This window comes from Canis lupus, chromosome 5, assembly GCF_011100685.1.
Source record: "Canis lupus familiaris isolate Mischka breed German Shepherd chromosome 5, alternate assembly UU_Cfam_GSD_1.0, whole genome shotgun sequence".
NCBI lineage: Eukaryota > Metazoa > Chordata > Mammalia > Carnivora > Canidae > Canis > Canis lupus.
Window position 1 is genome coordinate 71,337,390 of NC_049226.1, and position 19,956 is coordinate 71,357,345.

General features: G+C 43.3%; 1 protein-coding gene across 4 annotated transcripts; it reads right to left on the bottom strand.

The window, feature by feature from the left end:
* Positions 1-1,850: 1,850 nt before the first annotated feature.
* Positions 1,851-18,668, bottom strand: ATMIN (ATM interactor). 4 transcript variants are annotated; one of them, XM_038538213.1, is made up of 4 exons: positions 18,300-18,668; positions 9,157-9,282; positions 8,189-8,388; positions 1,851-7,531 (listed from the first exon to the last, which is right to left on the bottom strand). In XM_038538213.1, the coding sequence occupies exons 1-4, from the start codon at positions 18,666-18,668 to the stop codon at positions 5,719-5,721; spliced, it is 2,508 nt and encodes an 835-aa protein (XP_038394141.1). In that variant the 3' UTR covers positions 1,851-5,718. The 4 variants fall into 4 exon arrangements, with proteins under 4 accessions (XP_038394141.1, XP_038394143.1, XP_038394142.1 ...); XM_038538215.1 differs by lacking the exon at positions 18,300-18,668 and adding an exon at positions 17,698-17,863; XM_038538214.1 differs by lacking the exon at positions 18,300-18,668 and adding an exon at positions 17,402-17,512.
* Between the last annotated feature and the right edge of the window lie 1,288 nt (positions 18,669-19,956).

A 19,956-nucleotide genomic window follows, 5' to 3' on the forward strand; every position in this document is an offset into this window, starting at 1 on the left:
TGAATTTACAAGGCACTGTTGTAAGCCCCTTCTGGGTATTATCTTTATCCTAAGCAAATACATGAGTGTTGAGGATCATTTTCTCCTTCCTTTGTTCAGGGCTGGATAATTCTTTGTAGGGACCGTTTTGTACAGAGTAGAATATTTAGCAGCATCCCTGGCCTCTATCTGCTAGATACCAATAGTATCCCTCAGTCGTGAGAATCAAGAATGCCTCCAGACATTACCAAGTGCCACAAGGGCAAAATCAGCCCAGTTGAGAACCAATGCTTTAGGGACCCAATGCCCGTGTTTGTGGCTTCTCTGAGCACAAGCCCCGGCACAGGGACAAAGGAAGAGTGGTGATGTCTGGCTTGCCGCATCCTGGAAAGCACAGGTGCTCTGGATCGAAAGCCCTCTGGTGCTCTCAGTTTTGTCTTGGTCCTTCAGGGTCTTCTGGTGGTACCTTCCCAGATACCCCCCAGAAGGAAGCGACCACAAGCCTGCTTTTTCTCTGAGATAATTCCTAAGAAAAGTAGGCCCGCTTAGCCAGTGCCCAGAAAAAAAAAAAAAAAAAGCTGTCAATATTCTCATATTCATCTTTTGAGAACGTGCATTATTGCTTTGGCAAGGTTCTCAAGGAAATTCAATGATGTTGACATGTTTACATTTAATGCCATCGTTCAGAATTCCCTACTGTTTAAGCAATACTCTCAACATTCACTGCTTGTGTTAACTCAGTGTGAATATTAAGAGGTGGCCCACATGGCTATCCCACTCCTTGTAGCCACTGGCAAGTTGATACATCATATGTATATATGAAAATAGCTCTTGTCCCCGATTTAGCACAAACTACAAACCTTTCTTCCCTGTGTATCTTTTCAAATAAAACAATTTCTCTGCTTCTAAAAACTTTCACTGTTAACTTGAAAACATACCATAAACTAGTCATATTTTTAGTATCACAGGACTGTTAGCAATTTTATTTTGGTCTGCATGTGTTCTGAAGAAAACTAGAAATCAAACATTTAATGCGGGATAAATACCACCAGTACTGAATCTGTTCATGACTCTATGAAGGCTTTGTTTCAATCCTCATGACTGATTTCTCTCATGTAATTTCAGGAAAATGTAATGTCAGATCCTTATAATAGTAGCTAGAGAACATTAAATCCAGACTTACTACTTAGGTGCGTGTATCTCGTTAGAGAATGGTGATTTAAATGGTTTTTTTATTTTTTTAAAAGATTTTACTTATTCATGAGACACACACAGAGAGGCAGACACAGGCAGAGAGAGAAGCAGGCTCCATGCTGGGAGCCCGATGCGGGACTCGACCCCGAGACTCCAGGACCACGCCTTGGGCCAAAGGCAGGCGCTAAACCGCTGAACCATTCAGGGATCCCCGATTTAAATGGTTTTAAAATGGGGCAAATATTACCAAAAAGGTGAAAAAGAACAAACTGACAGCAACTTACAATTAATAGCATTACACTCTCAAATATAGCTAAACAAAAAGTATTCCCATGAACTGAATAAGCCAATAAATCTCGAAAGCAGAGTTGGCTAGTATCTTAAAAGTGTACTCTAAGGGGCGCCTGGGTGGCTCAGTTGGTTGAACATCTGACTTTGGATATCAGCTTGGGTCATGACCGGGGGGTACCTGGATCAGGCCCTGCGTCCAGCTCTTGTCCCACCAGCTCCTCTCCCACCCTCCCTCTCATGCTAGCATGCTTGCTTGCTCTCTAAATAAATCTTTTAAAAGTGTACTATAAAATCGTAGTTTCTGAAGGCTCACTTTAAATAGGGAGATGTTATTGCGGTGCATTGGAAGGTTAAATACCCTTTTAGGATTACTTAATTCAGATGCATTTGACTTCTGCCACATTTTTATTGCAGCACAAGCTCTACATTTTCTGAAGTCACTAAATTTCTTGTTACAGTACAGGAAAAAGGTAAAGGGGGATGACCTTCAAATTCAGTCCTAAACAGCAACATCTTTGAGAGGCAATCATAAAACCAAACAAGGACATGGATAGAGCAGTGGATCACCAGAAAGCAAAGTAGAGAAGCTGCAGGCATAGCAGTAAAAAGGTCTTACTGACACATACCATGCTAATAAGCTCCTGCCTTTATGACAAACAAAAAAACCCAAACAACTTTGCTCACATTGAAATGACATATATACTTTTGAAGGTAACAAAGTCACCATGGAGATACATTTTTTTTTCAAAAGGTAATTTCATTTTTTTCACACATTTGACCGTTTCACTGATAAACTAAAAGAGTATCACTTTTTAAAAAATACTTGGCTGTTTCTTTTTTGTAGCATTCTGTCCCATAATATTAACTTGCTCCACAGTCAAGTACCAAAAGTTAGTGGCAGGGCCTTGGCAATGAGTTTCTGCTATGCCAGCCTTCACTATTTTGACTTTGTGGATCTAGAACAAAGTTACAAATGTGTGCATTTTATGATTAGTGAGGTGATACAAAATTTAGAGATTCTTTCCTGAAGTTTGTTGAAAGAAATGAACGAATATTGGTACTCTTCCAGTTCAAGTGTTACAATGCTTGAATTTATTCACATCTTTCCGGCATTTCCTCCTTCAAAGACACACGTTTTTAAATGTAGTGCCACGTTTGTTCGTTTGAGAACACTGACAACCTGGGAATCCCCTTCATCTTTAGCCTGCCTCTCCTGATATGTAAGCTGACACATCAGGGTGTCTGCTCATCAATACTATTGACACAACTGTGAACCCTTTGAATCAAAACACTGCAAAGGAAGCGTTACTTGACTAACTTCTTGGCCATAAGAACTAGCTAACATCTTGTTGAAGAAACTAGATGAAAATCCGTCATTTAACACAGTTTTTGGATGTTGGGAGTATGAAGCCAGAAAACCGACATGCTCTTTCCAAGTGCCGAATCTGATCAGCGACACTTTAATGTACTATTGATGGGAACACGTACATCTATTGTGAAATGCAAGGAAAATAAAACCACATAAATACTTGAGACTTCAAGTCTTTGTCCCTAAATGCCCAAAGGTACACATTTCTCCTAAGAGCCTCCTGAGGACCGGAGTGAGAAGCACTGCTTGAAATAGAGCAGAGTATTTAAATGGTCCTTGGAGTCAATATTAGATGGCAGGTTTGGTGAGGTTTGGACTTGAGTTAAGATAAACCTTCCAAAACTGAGGCCATCAAGGATTACAGGAAAGTATCACCCTGTCAATTTGCCACTACTAATAAAACTTCAAAACTGGACTGATACGAATATATTTTCTTCTGGTCAAAATAGCCTCAAACCTTACTCAGCATCTTTCAGGTTAGTCTACAAAATTTTTCTATTTTTATTTCTCTTTTGTATCAAGAAATCAGAAACACACCGATTGGGCTTTTTGCAAATTAGTGACTGAGCAAAGAACTACTCGTATTCTAACCTTATTTTTGTTCATAAGCTATAATTACCTTATTTACAAAGATAAAGGGGACCCCATTATAAAATGGTCACCTTTGGCAAATGCATGAATTGGGAGTAAGTTCCTTTGAAATTCTCCAAAAACTTAAAACTAAGGTGTATCAAATAAAATCAGTTCTACCAAATAAAAACTTCACATCAAAATACAAAGTTTAGTAATGGAGTGTCTTTTCATTTTCTTCTAGTAGGAAATTAGTATATTTTCATGAACAAAGGTAAAACGGTAATGAAAATAACTAGGCACAACCTCTCCTTTATCAGAAGATGATGGGTTTGTGAAAAGTCAAGGCAACAAAATAGGTCACTTTACGTCAAAGAATTCACAAAAAAAGGTAGAATTCCAACTTCTTTTTAATCACTGAACTTCAGTTTTTACGAATAATCTTAGGACAATTCAGGGAACTAAGGTTTTGGGAGGAAAAACAGTTCTTACTTGTACATGAAGAACTATGACATGCTCAACTATTCTGTAAATAACTCTATTGGCTGGATTAACATTTTCACAGAAACAAATTTTTTTTTAAAGCCAAAGATCACTGCGTTTGTATTTACAAAAAGCCATAAACAAACATGCATTTCTCCTTTACTAGGAGAACTTAAATGTTTGAACATTAAGGCAGTGACGATTCTAAAACATAATGAAATTCTAAGTTAAGGCTTTATGTTTGTTTTGAAACCCATAATCATAGGCCACTGTGACCAAAGCAAACTCTTATCTACCAGGTTGGGTTCATCTGTCCAGGATTTGTTATTCACTACCAACTATTCTTCTATGGGATAGGAATTAGTAATATTACTGATTTATTAGTTCACTCCTTAGGTTTTATTTTGAGGACTTAGCCTTCAGCAGCATAAGCATGTGCCACAGAAGGAATTTTTAAAAATAAACTTAGAAAACGTACAGACTACATCGATTTTTCCTTGACTGAAAGTTGGACAACAATCCTAAATACAGAAAACCTCCAAAGCATATTTGACTTGCTCCCATCTAAAAAACATGGATGTTCTTGATTACTGAAGTAACTGGTCTTCACCTCCTATTCTTTGAAGACTGTGATAATGCTGTCTAAACAAATAAAGCAACAAAATGCAGAATGCCATATTTTAGGTGGAATTTGTTCTATACTTGCTATCCTCAAGGCACAAATAACATCCTTGCTAGGCCAAAGTTTCTCCTTATTCAAATAATATGAGGTGGATTAAAAGATTCACTTTAGAGTAACTGTTGATTGCACTCTCGCCCTATTAAGTTTACACAAAGTACTGAAATTTAGGGGGAATGTCCTTTTCTCTTTCCCTTTTTTTTTTTTTTTAAATAAACACTTAGACAAAACTCAGATCCAGCCTACGGGAACACTCTGAGAAGCAGCTGTGGAGCACCACCCTTGCCTACAGGGGAGAGCAGTAGGGATGTTCCCCAGACACAATGCATTATGAGCTAACGGGCACAATTCCACACCCAGTGTTTCCACAGCTGGGATAATGAACAGTTACGTAGACTAGAAGGATCACTATTTACACTAAGTGCTTGCTGCTACTTCATGAAGCAGTAATTTTACAGCAACACATCCTATGAGGAAAGTACGTACACTTAGGTTGGTATCAGCAATAGGTCATACAGAGGAAGAATGGCATGGACTACACGAAGACGGTCTCAAAAGCTAAAGACAGCTGTCATTTTCCTTTGTCTTCAAGTCAGAAAAAAGTGAGATGTCAAAGCAGATGAAGCTGCATGCAGCATGAGTCCCATGCCATCTAAGCATTGGTGCTTAAATCTGATGTGTGGCATCCAATTTCTTTAGATTTATATCAGGAAACAGGGATTTCTAACAAGCACTTTCAAATATTTTAGGTGCAATTTAAGTTAAGCAAGTCACATTTCCACTGAAATGTTTTGATGATCTGAAAAATCTACCCTAGTACCTGGTAAGCTTGGCTTGGCTTCAGTTAATTGCTAGATGGGTTTTAAAGGTGTGAAATACACTTGTGTTCTTAAGATGGGAAGACTAACTGTGAAAGGGCAAACGTAGGCAACAAAGAAACAATATTTTTAGATCAACATCTTACACTTTATAATACACTCACATTTATACACAAATTTCATGTTTACAAGTACAAAAGGCAAAAGACCCTCCAAGAATAGAAGTAAATGCATCAGTAACTACATTCAATAGTGTTAACACTGTTGTCCCACTCTCCCATTTTCCCAAACCTAGAAGGAAATTGTAACAGCTGTTGCACGCACGGACATCATTTTCAGAAGTTGGAGACTGTGTGTAGTTCCGCACATGTCTGGGTTTCTACAGAGCTAAACTGAGATTCCATTGTGTTCCAGGCCAAATCGGCCAGAAGAAAGTCGTCCATTGCTGTTTGAGTTTCGTTGCTGGTGAAGAACAAGCTCCCCAGGGTTTCGAAGCCGGAATTCATGGTTTGTGTTTCTGTACTGTTCAACTGAACTTTGCTCTCTATAGTAGGTATATTTTTAGCAGCGGAGATTCCTTCAGTTTGGGTCTCTGTGTCAGATGAATCAGTACTCATGGAAAAGCTGGAGTGTTTCAGAATACTTCCCAGAGGCAGATGGGGGCTACTGTCTAAAAAGAAGTTTAAGTCTGTCTGTGTCTGTGTGTCAAACATTTCAAGGCCTAAAAAGTTAGAATTTCCCCTACAACTATAGGACTGAGCAGAGGTGTCTGCAAGGAAGAAGTCTGTTTGGGTTTCTATGTCCAGCGATTCCAAGACAGGCTCAGTGGTCATGGTGTTAAGCTCACTCTCTTCGGTTTGAGTCTGGATATTTGAGGCCGACAAGAACTCTTCAATATCAAAATCGATTGCGGGATTCTGGGTCGGGCCAGATGGAAGCTGGGGGTCAGGTCCAGTACTCGTGTCAGACAAAAGACTACGATTGTCCAGTGTCTGACTGGGCAGATTACTTGACAAGATGTTTTCCAAATCACTTAATAAATCTATAGTTTGGGTCTGATTATCTGTCATGTTCTGTGAAGGAAGCATACTGTGCTGTGCACTGAAGTTTATAATTGGTGCAGATTTCTCAAGATCTTGATTTAAAGTCTTAGGGTGGTTCTGAGGTAACAAATCATGAGTGACAGTCTCTGCTACTAAGCTGCTGCTTATAATACTGTCTGTAGAAACACCATAGGATGGATGGACGCTCTCAAAAATGTCTCCACCCATTACAGCTTGGTCCATCTGTACTCTGTCATCTGTCAGATTATGCATTCCACTGGTCTGGGTTTCTCTGGAGATCCCACCTGACTGGTAACAGGCATCTATAAATGTATCAGTCTGAGCAGCTATGGATGAGGTCACCTTAGAACTGGGCAAAAACGTTTGCGTATGAACGCTAATGGGAAGGGAGACTTGAGAACCAAATGTCAAATCTGTTTGAGAACAAGAAGATACAGAGGAATCAGGGCCAGCCCACTGTGTGGAAGGTATGAAGTGCGGTGTGGCGTAAGACAGGTCCGTCTGTACGTTGATGGAAGATATGCTGTTCTTCTGACAGGTGTTCCCTAGTTCTTGTGAAGGATCAGACAGGCTCTTACCCAAGTTCACTTGAACACCTGTACTAATTGGCTCCATGGCCACAGGACTTACAATTTTTGAAAGAGGGAGACTCTCTTTAAGACAGGCAGCCTCTGAATCTAGGCCAAGGATGAGGGTTCCTACTGACAAGGGCAGTATGTGCACAGCGCCTGGGGCAGAACCTTGATGATCAACACCCAACACCACAGGCTGAGCTGAGGAGTCGGCTGTAGGCACGAAGACAGGCACGGGAGAAAACTGCATAACAGGAAGTTTCACCAGAGCCACCTTGGGCTTGGGTAAAAGCAACTTCTGAGGGTATCTTGGAGGTGGTGTAAGAGTCTGCTTTCCGGCATTAGAGCTGCAAGAGTCTTCAAAAGACGCGACCAGCTTTATTTCTGAAGTTTCCAGTTCCTGAGTGTCTGGTTTTGTAGCTGGTTGGGTACTCAGGGACTCAGTGGTCTTACTGGACAACTTTTGGCTGTGCAGGCAGCTCTCCATTTTCCTTTTTTTACTAGGTGGATCCCTGAAAACAAGGACAGAGTAAAAAGAAAAGCAAGTTTAGGCTGCAGCGTTCTTCAACCCTGATGTTGCATCTTCACTTACTTATGCATGCTGCTCCCCACACCTACAGCAGAGGTCAGACTACCTGGTGAAGAGAGATCCATCCTTTTGTGCTCTTCTGGGCCTACTATATGGTGGGCAGAAGTTCAGGAACATGCAAGTAGGGAAGGAGGAAGCACATCTTTTTTGGGGGCAGACCTCTGAGTATTCCAGAACTCAGCTTAACTCTGCATGCACGAGGAAGCTACCAGATTACATAATGCAACTTTTACTGTTTCTTTAAGTAGGAAGCTATTACTCCAAATATAAATCTGACCTTTAAAATGAAGTAGAGTTTCATGATAAAACTTAACTCTTCAAGAACATAACATCCCTCTGATAGGAAATGCTGGAAGTTGGGATTTTCAATTGGGAAGAAATAAGGAAGAACAACTGGGTTAGGTAGATCTGGGTCCTCTGCTAGTACTGCTCACTTTTCTGAAAGTTCCCCTCTTCCATGTCACATCTATTTTCCATTATCCCTCCTTTCTTTCTCCTTGCACTAATGGCTCTCCAGAAGTTTCATCTGAAACTCTTCCCATAGCCACTGACTTCTGTACCACCATGTCTTCCCCTTTACCTGTGCTCTGCTGGGATCTCATGGCCAGTGCGGTAGATGTGGGACTGTAAAGCAGTTCTACTGGCATAGGGACAGCCACACGTGCACTGGAAGGTCTTGCCACAATCCTCTGCATGCCTTTTCAAGTCCCACTCCGTGCCGTAGGAATTGCTGCACTTACTGCATTTATGCTTCTTTTCAGCATGCATTTTCATAAAGTGCTAGGAAGAACACAGAAGGGACCAAAGTGGAAAACTGCATTTGCTCAAAACATTTCACGTACCCATGTTAACAAGGAGTTTACATGACAAACTAAAGCAGTCTAAATCAAAAGGATGGAAAAGCAGGCAAATTGCAGTGTATCACATGCCCCTTCTCCCTGCCACTCCTGCTTTGTGAAAAGCAAGGATGCTGTTTTGGAAATAATTCATAGCACTCACCGTTTAGGTTTTATAAATTAGTGCTGCAGGCAGGAGAACATCTGCCATGGTTTTCTCAGGACCCCTCAAGCAAAGCCTTGGACAAGTATTATAGCTGTCAGGCTCTGTGGCCCTACGTCACCGCTTTCCTCACTCGCTAGACCCCTCCCTTCTCCTAAGGCAGCTGCTTCGGAAACTTTTCCTGACTTCTGCAGCTTCGTACTTCCTTAGGAGAAGGAACTTTTCCTTTGTGCCTTTGCTCCTCTGGCCTTGGAGGCACACAGATTCACAAAGGATCTGGAGGACACAATTCTCACTTGCTGAACCAGTCTTCTTGTCTTTCTCTCCAAATTCACTTCTGTATGTCTTCTCCCCCAAACAAGCCACGTCTCCTTCACTCGTTTTATATCTTACCCATATTTTCCCCAACAGGGAGACTCTTGGGAGGCTATTCTCACAAGCAGCTTTGAGAGTCTTCCAGTTATGTTTGGTAAGTGATTAAAATGCATGTTAGGTTTATATCACCTGTATTTCATCCTCAGAGAAGTATACTTAAGACAAGTAAAATACCTGTTTTACGAGAGAAAATTGAGAAAATGGTCTGTCAGGGCCTCTAGGGCATCCTTCAATTGGACAACAGTAGAATTTCGGTACGGTTTTCAAGTCTTTTCTTATTGTTGGATTTACTATGCCATCCTGCAAAAGAAAAAATTAAAGAATTATTAAAACAAAACAAAACAAAAAAACTGGTTGGGAGCAGAAACAAGGAATGACTAAAGATGGGTACAAGAGATCTTTTTAAGGGAGATAAAGATGTTCTAAAATTAGATTGTAGTGCTGATGCACAACTATGTAAATCTAAATAATTATTGACTTAAAATGGGTAAATTTTATGGTGGATAAACTGTAGCTCAATAAATCTGTAAAAATTTTTCAAAACAAAAACACTCATGCTGTTTAAAAATCTTCTATCCATTCCTTTGAAACTCCTCCTTCCAAACTTAAAATCTCTGTCCTTAAAGCCAGCTTTCTCTGTAAGTGATATATTCACAGTTTCTCAGGCTCAAGATTTTGGTACTCCAGTTGTTCCCTTCCCTTTTATCCTACTCTCAATTTTCGGGAGCTCCTGAAAAAACCTTTGACTATGGTCTAGGCCTTCCTCCTAGCATTATTACTTTCTCTGATCGTTGTACCACTAAAGTAGCTGAAGCTGGTCAACACAACTTTTGATATAGTAGCTTGAATATAGGCACCATGCTATGTTTGACATTTTAATAATCATTACAGTAACCAGTACTTATATTGCTTTTATTTCTGTGTCAGGCATTTATATATATTAACTCATATAATCCTAATCATCCTTTGTTATTAAGCATGTGATTGACTTTTTGGTTGGGAGTTTAAAATAAGTGGTGACTTAATTTAAGCCTGAAGTGCTCTGTCTTGGTGCCCCTGAAGAGCCCACATACTGCAGGGGTGAGAGGCCTATGACCTCCAGTGTAATTTCCATCTGCCCTAAAGGAAGGTAGTGGTGGTGGTGAGGGGGGTGGGTGGGGGTGGACCTCTCTATAGGTCACTGGAAACATCAGGACATATATTCATGTAAGCAGGGCTCAAGGGTACAGGAGCACCTGACTCTGGGGGTCCCAAAACATACGAAGTTTGGCCACTCACCACTGACAAAATCCAAAGGCAGTGAGATAAGTGGTAGTGAAACAAGAATGGGATTTATTTCAGAGAACATCACCAAGAAGACAGTGGACTAATGTCTCAAAAATGGTCTGCAAAGTGCTTAAAATACTTCCAGGTTTATGTAAGGGTACGGTGCAAGTGGGCAGTGAAGGTCAGGTCAATCACTGTCTTGAGTTCAACCACCTGGGTCTTGCTGGTGTAAAGGCAGTCCCTGTTGCTTGAGGGACTAGTTTTGAGTCTCCATCATGGGATGCTTTGCCTCCTGGGTCTTTTGGCTGAGTGAAGAGATAAGCTGGAAAGAACATAATCGAAGGAAGTACAGACTGAGGTCAAAGTGGAGGTAGCAGAAGAAGTCCCCATTCACTCAGGCCTCAGTTGCTACTGCAGCACGTAGCAGCTATTCTGGTCATCTAGTGTTCTGATGAGAAAAGAGTCATTACTTTTCGAACACGTCCACTTCCTTTTCCACCATAAATGTTTCTGGAGAAGTGAGAAATGAAGAACCATGTGGCCAAGGTTCCTTCCCTTTGCCTTCCCAATGATCTCAAGAGGAACATGTTGATCTTGCTGAGTCTGTGTCCACTCAGAGGGGAAAAGAAGGTATTCTTGTTTTATTTTTAAACAATGTAATTTATCTTTCCATATCACATTCCATTAGTCCTCCATGTTTTCCACACTGGTCCACCCTTTTATAATCCTACTGCATTATACTGCCTAGATATTCATAACCATTTGGGGTATTCAAATGGTCTCTTAAATACCAAAAACTTATTTGTAAGGGTCACCTAATGGTGTGTTACACCTCCAATCTCCCATTATAACCCTATCTTTTTTTCTGTTCCCTTTTCATACACCACCCTGCTCAGTCTCACATTCTTCCTAATTACAATTGCACCTTCTATCAAGGCCCAATTTGTCCTACAACCTTCTGGCTCTCTTCAGGCAGAATACAATGGTGGAAAAGGCACTTGGCATTACAAGACCTATAAACCACTTCTACCACCAACTAGTAACCTCTCTGAGCCAGTTCACTCATTTCTGAGACAGATACAATAGTTAACTCTCAGGATTATTTTGTACTGGATTATCATTAAACTGAACCCAGAACACATTCTCAGTAAACAACACTCCTTGTTCTGCTTACCACCATCCATATCTAGAGCTCTATTTCCTGTTTGAATTCAAAGATAGTAAAACTTAAGCTATTTTACATATTACCATTTTTTCTAGATTCCTGTCTCTCCAACTAAATTTAAGGGCAGAAACACTTTTGCTCTTTTGTACACCTCTTGGTATTGTCTTAATGCTTAAAGAGAGCAATTGCCTGCTAAATGCAGAGCATTTTTTGAAAGGCAGGGTAGGGTAGTGGTTTTCAACCCGAGGGTCTGTGAAAAATTACCAGACGCTTAAAAAAATATCTCTGCCTGGTTGCAACTCCAGATATTCTGATATCATTAGTTTGGGTTAGGGATTAGGGATCCATATTTGGTTTTTAAATCTCCTCAGAAGATCCCAAAGTGCAGCCTAGCTTTGGAACCTCAGGGATAGTGGTTAAACCCCTGGATTCTGGAACGTGGACTGCCATAGTTTGAATTTTCTACCTTGTCACTTTCCTGTGACCTTAAGAAGATGAACTGTCTTGGTTTCCTTATCTGAAAAGTAGGCAAAACAGGATCTACTTCAGGGCTGTTGTAGGGATTTAGTCAAAATGTATAGGGTTTAGAATAGTGTTTATCACATAATCAATCACTCAGTTATTATTGCTGAGTTATTTGCTGTGGAGAGTTTTGTGTCTTCTTTTGCTTTTTGCCAACAACTTAATGCCAATGATCTAATCTAAACCAGTGCTTTACATTAAATACTGTCCTTATGAAATTCTGACTGAAAGGCTCTTCTGTTGATACACTTGCAGCTGCTAGCTTTAATAACTGCCATGGTCTCATCACCAAACTCATCCTATTCACCAAGTCATCTAGTGTTTGTTTGTTTTTAATGAAATACTTTCAGTTAACTTCTATTTTTCCATTTAGTGTTATCAGCAAGAGAGAGCAAAATGTGGGAAGAATATCAAGGGAGACTCAGAAATCTTTCATTTACCTGACAATTAGAAAATTCCTCTTATTGATGTGCCAATGACATGGCCCCTTTCTGTTCCAGGTTGTTCGGATGTTCCACAAAACTGCCTACAGGGTCACTACAAAATTCACACTCCCTTCTAATATACAGCTCTGCTTGGCATGCCTCTTATGATCCCTTTTCAAACTCCCAATCATATTCTCATATACCTGTTCACTTCACTTTTAAAAAATTAACAAACTTTATTTTTTTAGAGATGTTTTAGGTTGATAGGAAATTGAGTAGAAAGCACAGAGAGTTCTTATGTATCTCTCCCTCCGCAAACAGGTACAGCCTGTTCCACTGTTAGCAATTATCCCCTACCAGATGGTACATTTGTTACAATCAATGAACCTACACTGGCACATCATTATCACCTAAAGTCCACAGTTCGGTTTATTCTTGCTCTTGTACATTCTTTGCTTTTGACAAATGTGTAATGATATGTATCCACTGTTACACTACCACACACTATTTTCACTGCCCTGAAAATCCTCTCTGCTACACCTATTCATATCATTCTTCCCGTTAAACCCACCCTGGCAACCACTAATCTTTCTTGCCTTTTCTGGAACGTCATATAGTTGGAATGATACAGTATGTACCCTTTTCGCATTGGCTTCTTTCATTGAGTATATACACCACACCTAAATTTCTTCCATGTCTTTCCCTGGCTTGATAGCTCATTTCTTTTTAGTGCTGAGTAATATGCCGTTTTCTGGAGGTACCGCAGTTCATCTATCCATTCACCTACTTTGAACATCATGCTTGCTTCAGAGTTTTGACAATTAAGCACTTCTCTTAACGTGGCTGCTACCACTTCCCTCACCCTTCCTTTCTCACGGTTACATCACTAGTTCAAGTCATTCTGACTCTCTGGGCTTTTCATCATTAACCCCTTAACATCTCTAGAATTTCAATCTTTTTCATTCATACTTTGCCAGATTCATTTTTCTAAAGTATAGCTCTGATCATGTCATTACCTCATTCAAACATTTTTGGTGGCACCCCAAATCTACCCGAGTCCAAATTTCTCTAGCTTGAGACATTCAAGTCCCTTACTATATAGCTTTGAATTGCCTTTCTCTTCTGTTATTTACCTGTTTTACCTAATGGAACTACTTAAAATCCCCCAAACCTTTTCAAGAGGAGGAATGTATTTATACCTTCTGTTGCATTTGGGAATGTCTGGATGGAGTAAATGTTCAGTAAAAGCCGGGAGCATTATACTGAACATGTTTGAGTGGCCATCTAAGCCAAAACCGTATCATGCACCAAGATTAAACACTAAAGACTGCCATGCTGGACATCAACAGTCCCATTGTCCTGTTGTTGCCTTTATCACATGGCATGGCAACATGTTTATCAGGCATGGCAACAACCTGAGGCAGTTCACACTTTGCTTTTCTAAGGGCCAATTGATTCCTCAGCCTCCCCATCACCATCCCTCCACCCCAGTTCCGGGGCCTCCCTCCATCCCATTCTTGTCCTGAGACAATACACTCAAAGGATAGGATGGGTGAAGATGAGAATGGGGAGATAAGAAATGGGGATGGCACAATACCACATGTGAGAAAGTCATCTTTTGTTCAATATGCTCAAGAACAAAATTCACCAGACTTTTTGTGCTTTATCTTTTATGTGCGAAATTAAAAAGAGAACATAAAGGGATCCCTGGGTGGCGCAGCGGTTTAGCACCTGCCTTTGGCCCAGGGCGCGATCCTGGAGGCCCGGGATCGAATCCCATGTCGAATCCCATGTCGGGCTCCCGGTGCATGGAGCCTGCTTCTTCCCTCTGCCCGTGTCTCTGCCTCTCTCTCTGTGTGTGACTATCATCAATAAAAAAAATAAAAAATAAAAAGAAATAAAAAGAGAACATAAAAGATACTTCATGTTTTGCATTCCTTTTTGGGGTACCTGTTACTTACAAAATGTTTCAAAGCAAAAAACATTTCAAAAATGTTTATGAAACATTTTAAGTAAAAGAATTTGGAAAAAATCTAGGAGAGAAAACAATCAAAAAACAAGATGGAAAAAAGTAAATAGAAGTAAAGAAAAGCAGGAGTACGGACACACTAAGGAGAAAAGGTAAAAGGAAAGGCTTGGAGGAATAGTGGCAAAAAATGGGGAAAAAAAGGCACCACACTCTACACTTGACTGCCTTCATAGAAAGCAACCAAAAAAATCAGTTTGCTCTGTTGTCTTCTCATTGTAAAATTTAAATTCAGATGTCTTTATACAATATGGCCTATAGAGTGACTTGGAGCCTTTCTTTTCCTTTTTTTTTTTTTTTCTTTAACAAAACAAAACAAACAAAAAACTTCCTGGCAAATCATTCAAAGCAAACCCTGGACTGAACATAATACAAAAAATCCTTTAAGCCATGTTTTAAAAATATAAATGCTGCTGGGTAAGAGGTTCTTTAAGGGCCCTCCTGTTCCCTTCACTGCTTTTAAGCATGAGGAATAAAAGAATCTCTAACAACTGAAAAATGTCCATTTACTCCTACTCTTCCTTTCCCTTAATCCCCAGCTTTCATTTCCCCAGGGATTCCCCCTGTAGGCAAGGCTAGACAGGGTTATTTCCAATTTCCTTATAGGAGATGGAATATAGACATATCTCATAAGAACCCACATAAAACCAAAAGGCAGTATGTCCTTACACCTTACAATTCAATCCCCATTCTTTCCCATCATCCTTCAGAAAGGTTATTTACATTAAGAAGGGAATATTTATTTGGGGGCAGGGTAGTACCTTGTGAAGAAAGTCTAGAATAAAATAAGGACCATACAGCAACTAATGGGGAAGGAAATAAAAGATTATCATAACCTAGAAAAAATGAAAACTAGGAAAGAAACTATAATTTTGCAAGTAGTTGTAATCAAGAGAATCAGAAGGAAAAACTCCCACTGAATATTATGCAAATCTGCCAAGCAGATATACTCAGACCACCTTCAGAACAGAAAGTAGGCACACACTTGACTGGTACCGGAGTCTCTCCAAACACCTTTCAAAACTACCCAGAGCTCCCAGTTGGCTCTTGTCCCCAGGCCACCTCCTTCTAATACTTTGAAAACAAGTGTCAAGGGTAATGTTTGAACTCAAGAGCCTTCTAATCAGGATGCAGACCGAAAGCAGAGGTTCACCACACTGGGGCATCACTGTATAGGTATGTCTATTTTGTCACAGAAGTCACCTTCATTAAAGAAAATGAACTCCTTTCCTCTAATACAGCAGAGGCTCAGGGGTTTCTAGGTGCTATGGTTATTTTTTTATTTTTTTTTTCAATTTTTATTTATTTATGATAGTCACAGAGAGAGAGAGAGAGAGAGGCAGAGACACAGGCCGAGGGAGAAGCAGGCTCCATGCACCGGGAGCCCGATGTGGGATTCGATCCCGGGTCTCCACGATCGCGCCCTGGGCCAAAGGCAGGCGCCAAACCGCTGCGCCACCCAGGGATCCCTAGGTGCTATGGTTAAATTAAAAAGGCAGAACAAGGGGGGCATCCCTGGGTGGCTCAGCGGTTTGGCGCCTCCCTTCGGCCCAGGGCGTGATCCTGGAGTCCTGGGATGGAGTCCCGGGATGGAGTCCCAAGTCAGGCTCCCTGCATGGAGCCTGCTTCTCCCTCTGCCTGTGTCTCTGCCTCTCTCTGTCTCTCATGAATAAATAAAATCTTAGCAACAACAACAACAACAACAACAAAAAGGCAGAACAAGGCAGGAAAGTGAGCCCCTTGGTCAAGAAAAATATAAAACAATGATGGTTCTGGATGATTTAATTCCTGCTGAGATAGGTCTCCCTAATGACCTGCGAAGGAAAATCAGGAGAGTCCACTTTTCCCTTCAACATTTTTAGTTGAGAAAGGGATCCTGAGTGCACTCACTGTGCTGTCTTCACACAAGAGACATCTGAAAAACGGCTTAGAAGTGGGAGAATGACTTCCCACAGGTTCTAAGCAAGGGAGGATACTGCTGCTTTGAAACGTCCAGGTGAAGATTTGACTATCAAAATTTGTATTTGCCTCAAACATACTCCTCTGTGTTAAGCCTATTATACTTTATATTTTGTATATGTATTGCATATTGCATGTGTTTGTATATTTTGTATATGTATGGCTATCTTCATTATTCTTAAACTTTACATATTTTAAAAACACAATTAGAAATAAAATTCTTAATATGCTATCAAACTAGTCCTGAAGAGTGTCACAGAGTCTTGAGTGAGAGAGAGAGCGTGCTCCAGATAGCAATTCCAGAGAAAAGAACAATAAAACTCTCACAAAGTGCTTGTTAGAGTGATCTCTGGGCTAATACAGTCCTGGTCAGGGCAGCAGCTTCTCTTGTGCACAGAGATGTAAGGTGTCCTGGCTGTTCCTCATTGAGGACATGATACTAAAGGTGCGTGTTGGCGGTTGTATATGAATTGAGAGAACCAAAGGATGTACAGTTCCTACAAATACATAGTTCAATTACCTAGGTTAAAATATAAAGAAAAGGAAGGATTTCGTTAACAATATGAAACAGAAAACCCAAGACTGAAGCCCATTCCCAAAGACCACGGAAGAGTTACTGCACTTGGGTCCTGAAAGAAAGGGAAACTATTCTGAGGGAAACTGCTGGCCCACCTGCAAGGCCGTCCTCAGCACATTTCCTAACAGGGCTCCCTCTTCTTTATGGGGAAACGACGTTGCATCTGCTCAGCTGGTGCCAGATGGGGACTGCCTCTCATGGGAACACGTCAGCCCTACTAGAGACTATAACCTCACACCTCCTGCTAAATTCTTATCCGAAGCCTGATTCTTGGGCAGCCCGGGAGGCTCAGTGGTTTAGCGCCGCCTTCATCCCAGGACGTGATCCTGGGGACCCTGGATCGGGTCCCACGTCAGGCTCCCTGCATGGAGCCTGCTTCTCCCTCTGCCTGTCTCTCTCTCTCTGTCATGAATAAATAAAATCTAAAAAAAAAAAAAAAAAAAAGCCTGATTCTAAGGGAATCTCCAAGGAGGCTTTACCCGAAGGGCAGACAGAGCAGGCACCATGCCAGGGTCATTCCAACTCATTCCTGAATCAATTCAGACCGTCAAAAGCTGCGTTCACAGGCCGCTCTGCGTGGCATGCTCTGGCATTATGTCACCGCTGGCCTAGAGAGAAGTGAGTGACAGGCGGTGGAAGGAAGCCTCCTATCGTAATGACTGGGAAGTTGTAACCTAACAGGTCTAGGGTGGCCCCGACATCTGGATTCTCAGGGAGCTTCCCACACACACACACACACACACACACGCACTAAGGGTTAAACCCCCTGCCCCACCTTACAGAGGGGGGAAGGGACGTCCGCACTATCGTCCTGCTGGCACACGGGTCCCTCTGGAAAGGCCTGCGGGAGAAATCTCCCTTAAGGCCTCATTCCTGAGCAAACCGGACCCTACCAACGCTGCGGGAGAACTTTCCGACGGGGCTTCGAGGCCAATCTGCGGCTCCTTCAGGCTGAGCCCAGAGGCCTGAGCGCGGTCCCGTGCGTGGGCCGAGGAGCAGCCAGCGGGGTACGGCCCCGCGCAGTCCGGCCGCGCAAGCAGGAGGAGGGGGACGGGCCCCGCCGCGGCCGGGAACGACCGAGGTCTCAGGGCGGGCCGCTGGGGCGCGAGGCCGGAGCCGACGGCGAGGCGAGGCGCGGCGCGGCGCGGCGCATGACACAGGGTTTTCCGGCTGCGCGTCCCTGCGCGCTAGCTCCACGCTGCCCCGCCGCGACCCCGGCCGCTTGGACGGCGGCCCGGGGCTGCACGCGCACACGCACACTCACACGACACTCACACGCACACGCGCAATCACGGCCGCGGCGCCCCGCACGCCCGCGCCCGCGCCCCCGCCCCCGAGCGCCAGGCCCCAGGAGGCGCCGTTCGGCCGCGGGCTCACCTGCAGGCGGTGGCTCTTGACCAGGTGCATGTTGAGCGCCGGGCTGTTGGGCAGGATCTTGCCGCAGCCGCGCACCGTGCACAGGATGTTGGTCCGCACGGCCCGGGACAGCTCGCTCACCGACGGCTGGATCAGCTCCCGGGCCGGAGGCGCCGGACCCGCGGGCTGCTGCCTCGCCGCCGCGGGCCGCGGCCGGCTGCCTCTTAGCCGTCCGGGGGGCCCCCACGGGCCCGAGGCGGCGGCGGCGGCGGCGGCGGCGGCGGCGGCGGCGGCGGCGGCGGCGGCGGCTCCCCTCGCGGCCGTCGGGACGGTCGGGGCGCCCGAGGCCAGAGCCGCGGACCCCGCCGCCGCCGCCTCAGAGGCCGCCATCGCTCCCGCACGGCAGAAGGGCCGAGGGAGCAGGCCCCGCCTCCCGCCGCAGCCACTTCCGGCAGGGGGCGGGGCTTCCAGGCTCATTAGCATCCGGCGGGCCGGGACGGCCGCGGCGCCCCCTGCCGGCCGCGGAGGGCGCGTCTGCGGGAGGCCGCTGCGGGAGGCCGCCGCGGGAGGGGGGTGGGGGTCCCTAAACGCCCCAGGGGTTCCCGCGAACAGGTCCAAGGATTGGTCCTCGGATCCACCTTCATCTTCCCGGAAAACTTAACCTGGGGCAATAACTGGACAGAAGAAAAAGCAGTATGTCCAGGAACTTTATTTCCCCAAAGGTTAGAAACAACCCAAATATTCAGCGGCAGGAGAGGCAATACGTGTTTTCCTCCATTTTGCAGAGAAGTAACTAGCCCTAGGTCGCATTATACAAACGAATGAGTTGCTATGATTGAGTTAATCATTTTAAGAAGGCTGGATTTACTTGCCCGTGTCTTCTTCTTCTTCTTCTTTGTTTTTTGGCCTGGGACAGTATAGCTCAGAGCAGGGTTCCAAAGCCTAAGAACTTCGAAGGACTAGCTAGACCACGTAAACGAGCATTGGAGGCCAGGTGTAGACAAAAGGGAGAAGGGGGGACTGCAGTGAAATGGAAAATTCATCCTTTGTTTAAAGGGGGGGGGGAGGGCAGCTGCTATTCATCTTTGGTATCACTAGATCTATTTTTTGAAGGTTTTTGTGTGAAAACTTCTGACTTCTAGATGAGCAGCTGTACTAGTTTTCCATTGCTACAGTTACAAATTACCATAGTCTTAGTGGCTTAAAACAACACAGATTGGTTATTTTACAGTTCTGGAAGTCAGAGGTCTGACCCGAGTGTGAGGTTAAGGTCAAAATGCGAGCAGGGTGGCATGTCTTCTGGAGGCTCTGCAGAAGAATCTGCTGATTTGCCTTTTCCAGCTTATCAAAGTTGGTAATGGTGAGTGGAGTCTCTGTCACATCACGGACTTCTCCCTCTGCTCTCTCCTATTCCTGTTCCACTTTTGAAGACCCTTGTGATTACAGTGGCTCCATTTAGGAAATCCAGAATAATCTCCCTTTTGCAAAGTCCATTTGCCTTGTAAGGTAATATATTTATAGATTCCAGGGATTAGGATGTGGATATCTTTGAGTAAGCGGGCATTATTCTGCCTATCACAGAAGCTAATTCTGATTTTAAAAGTACTGTGAGACCAAAAAACCCCCAGGTGTGTGGGAGAGCACCCACAAGCTATTGTGTCTTTCCACGTGGCGTCTA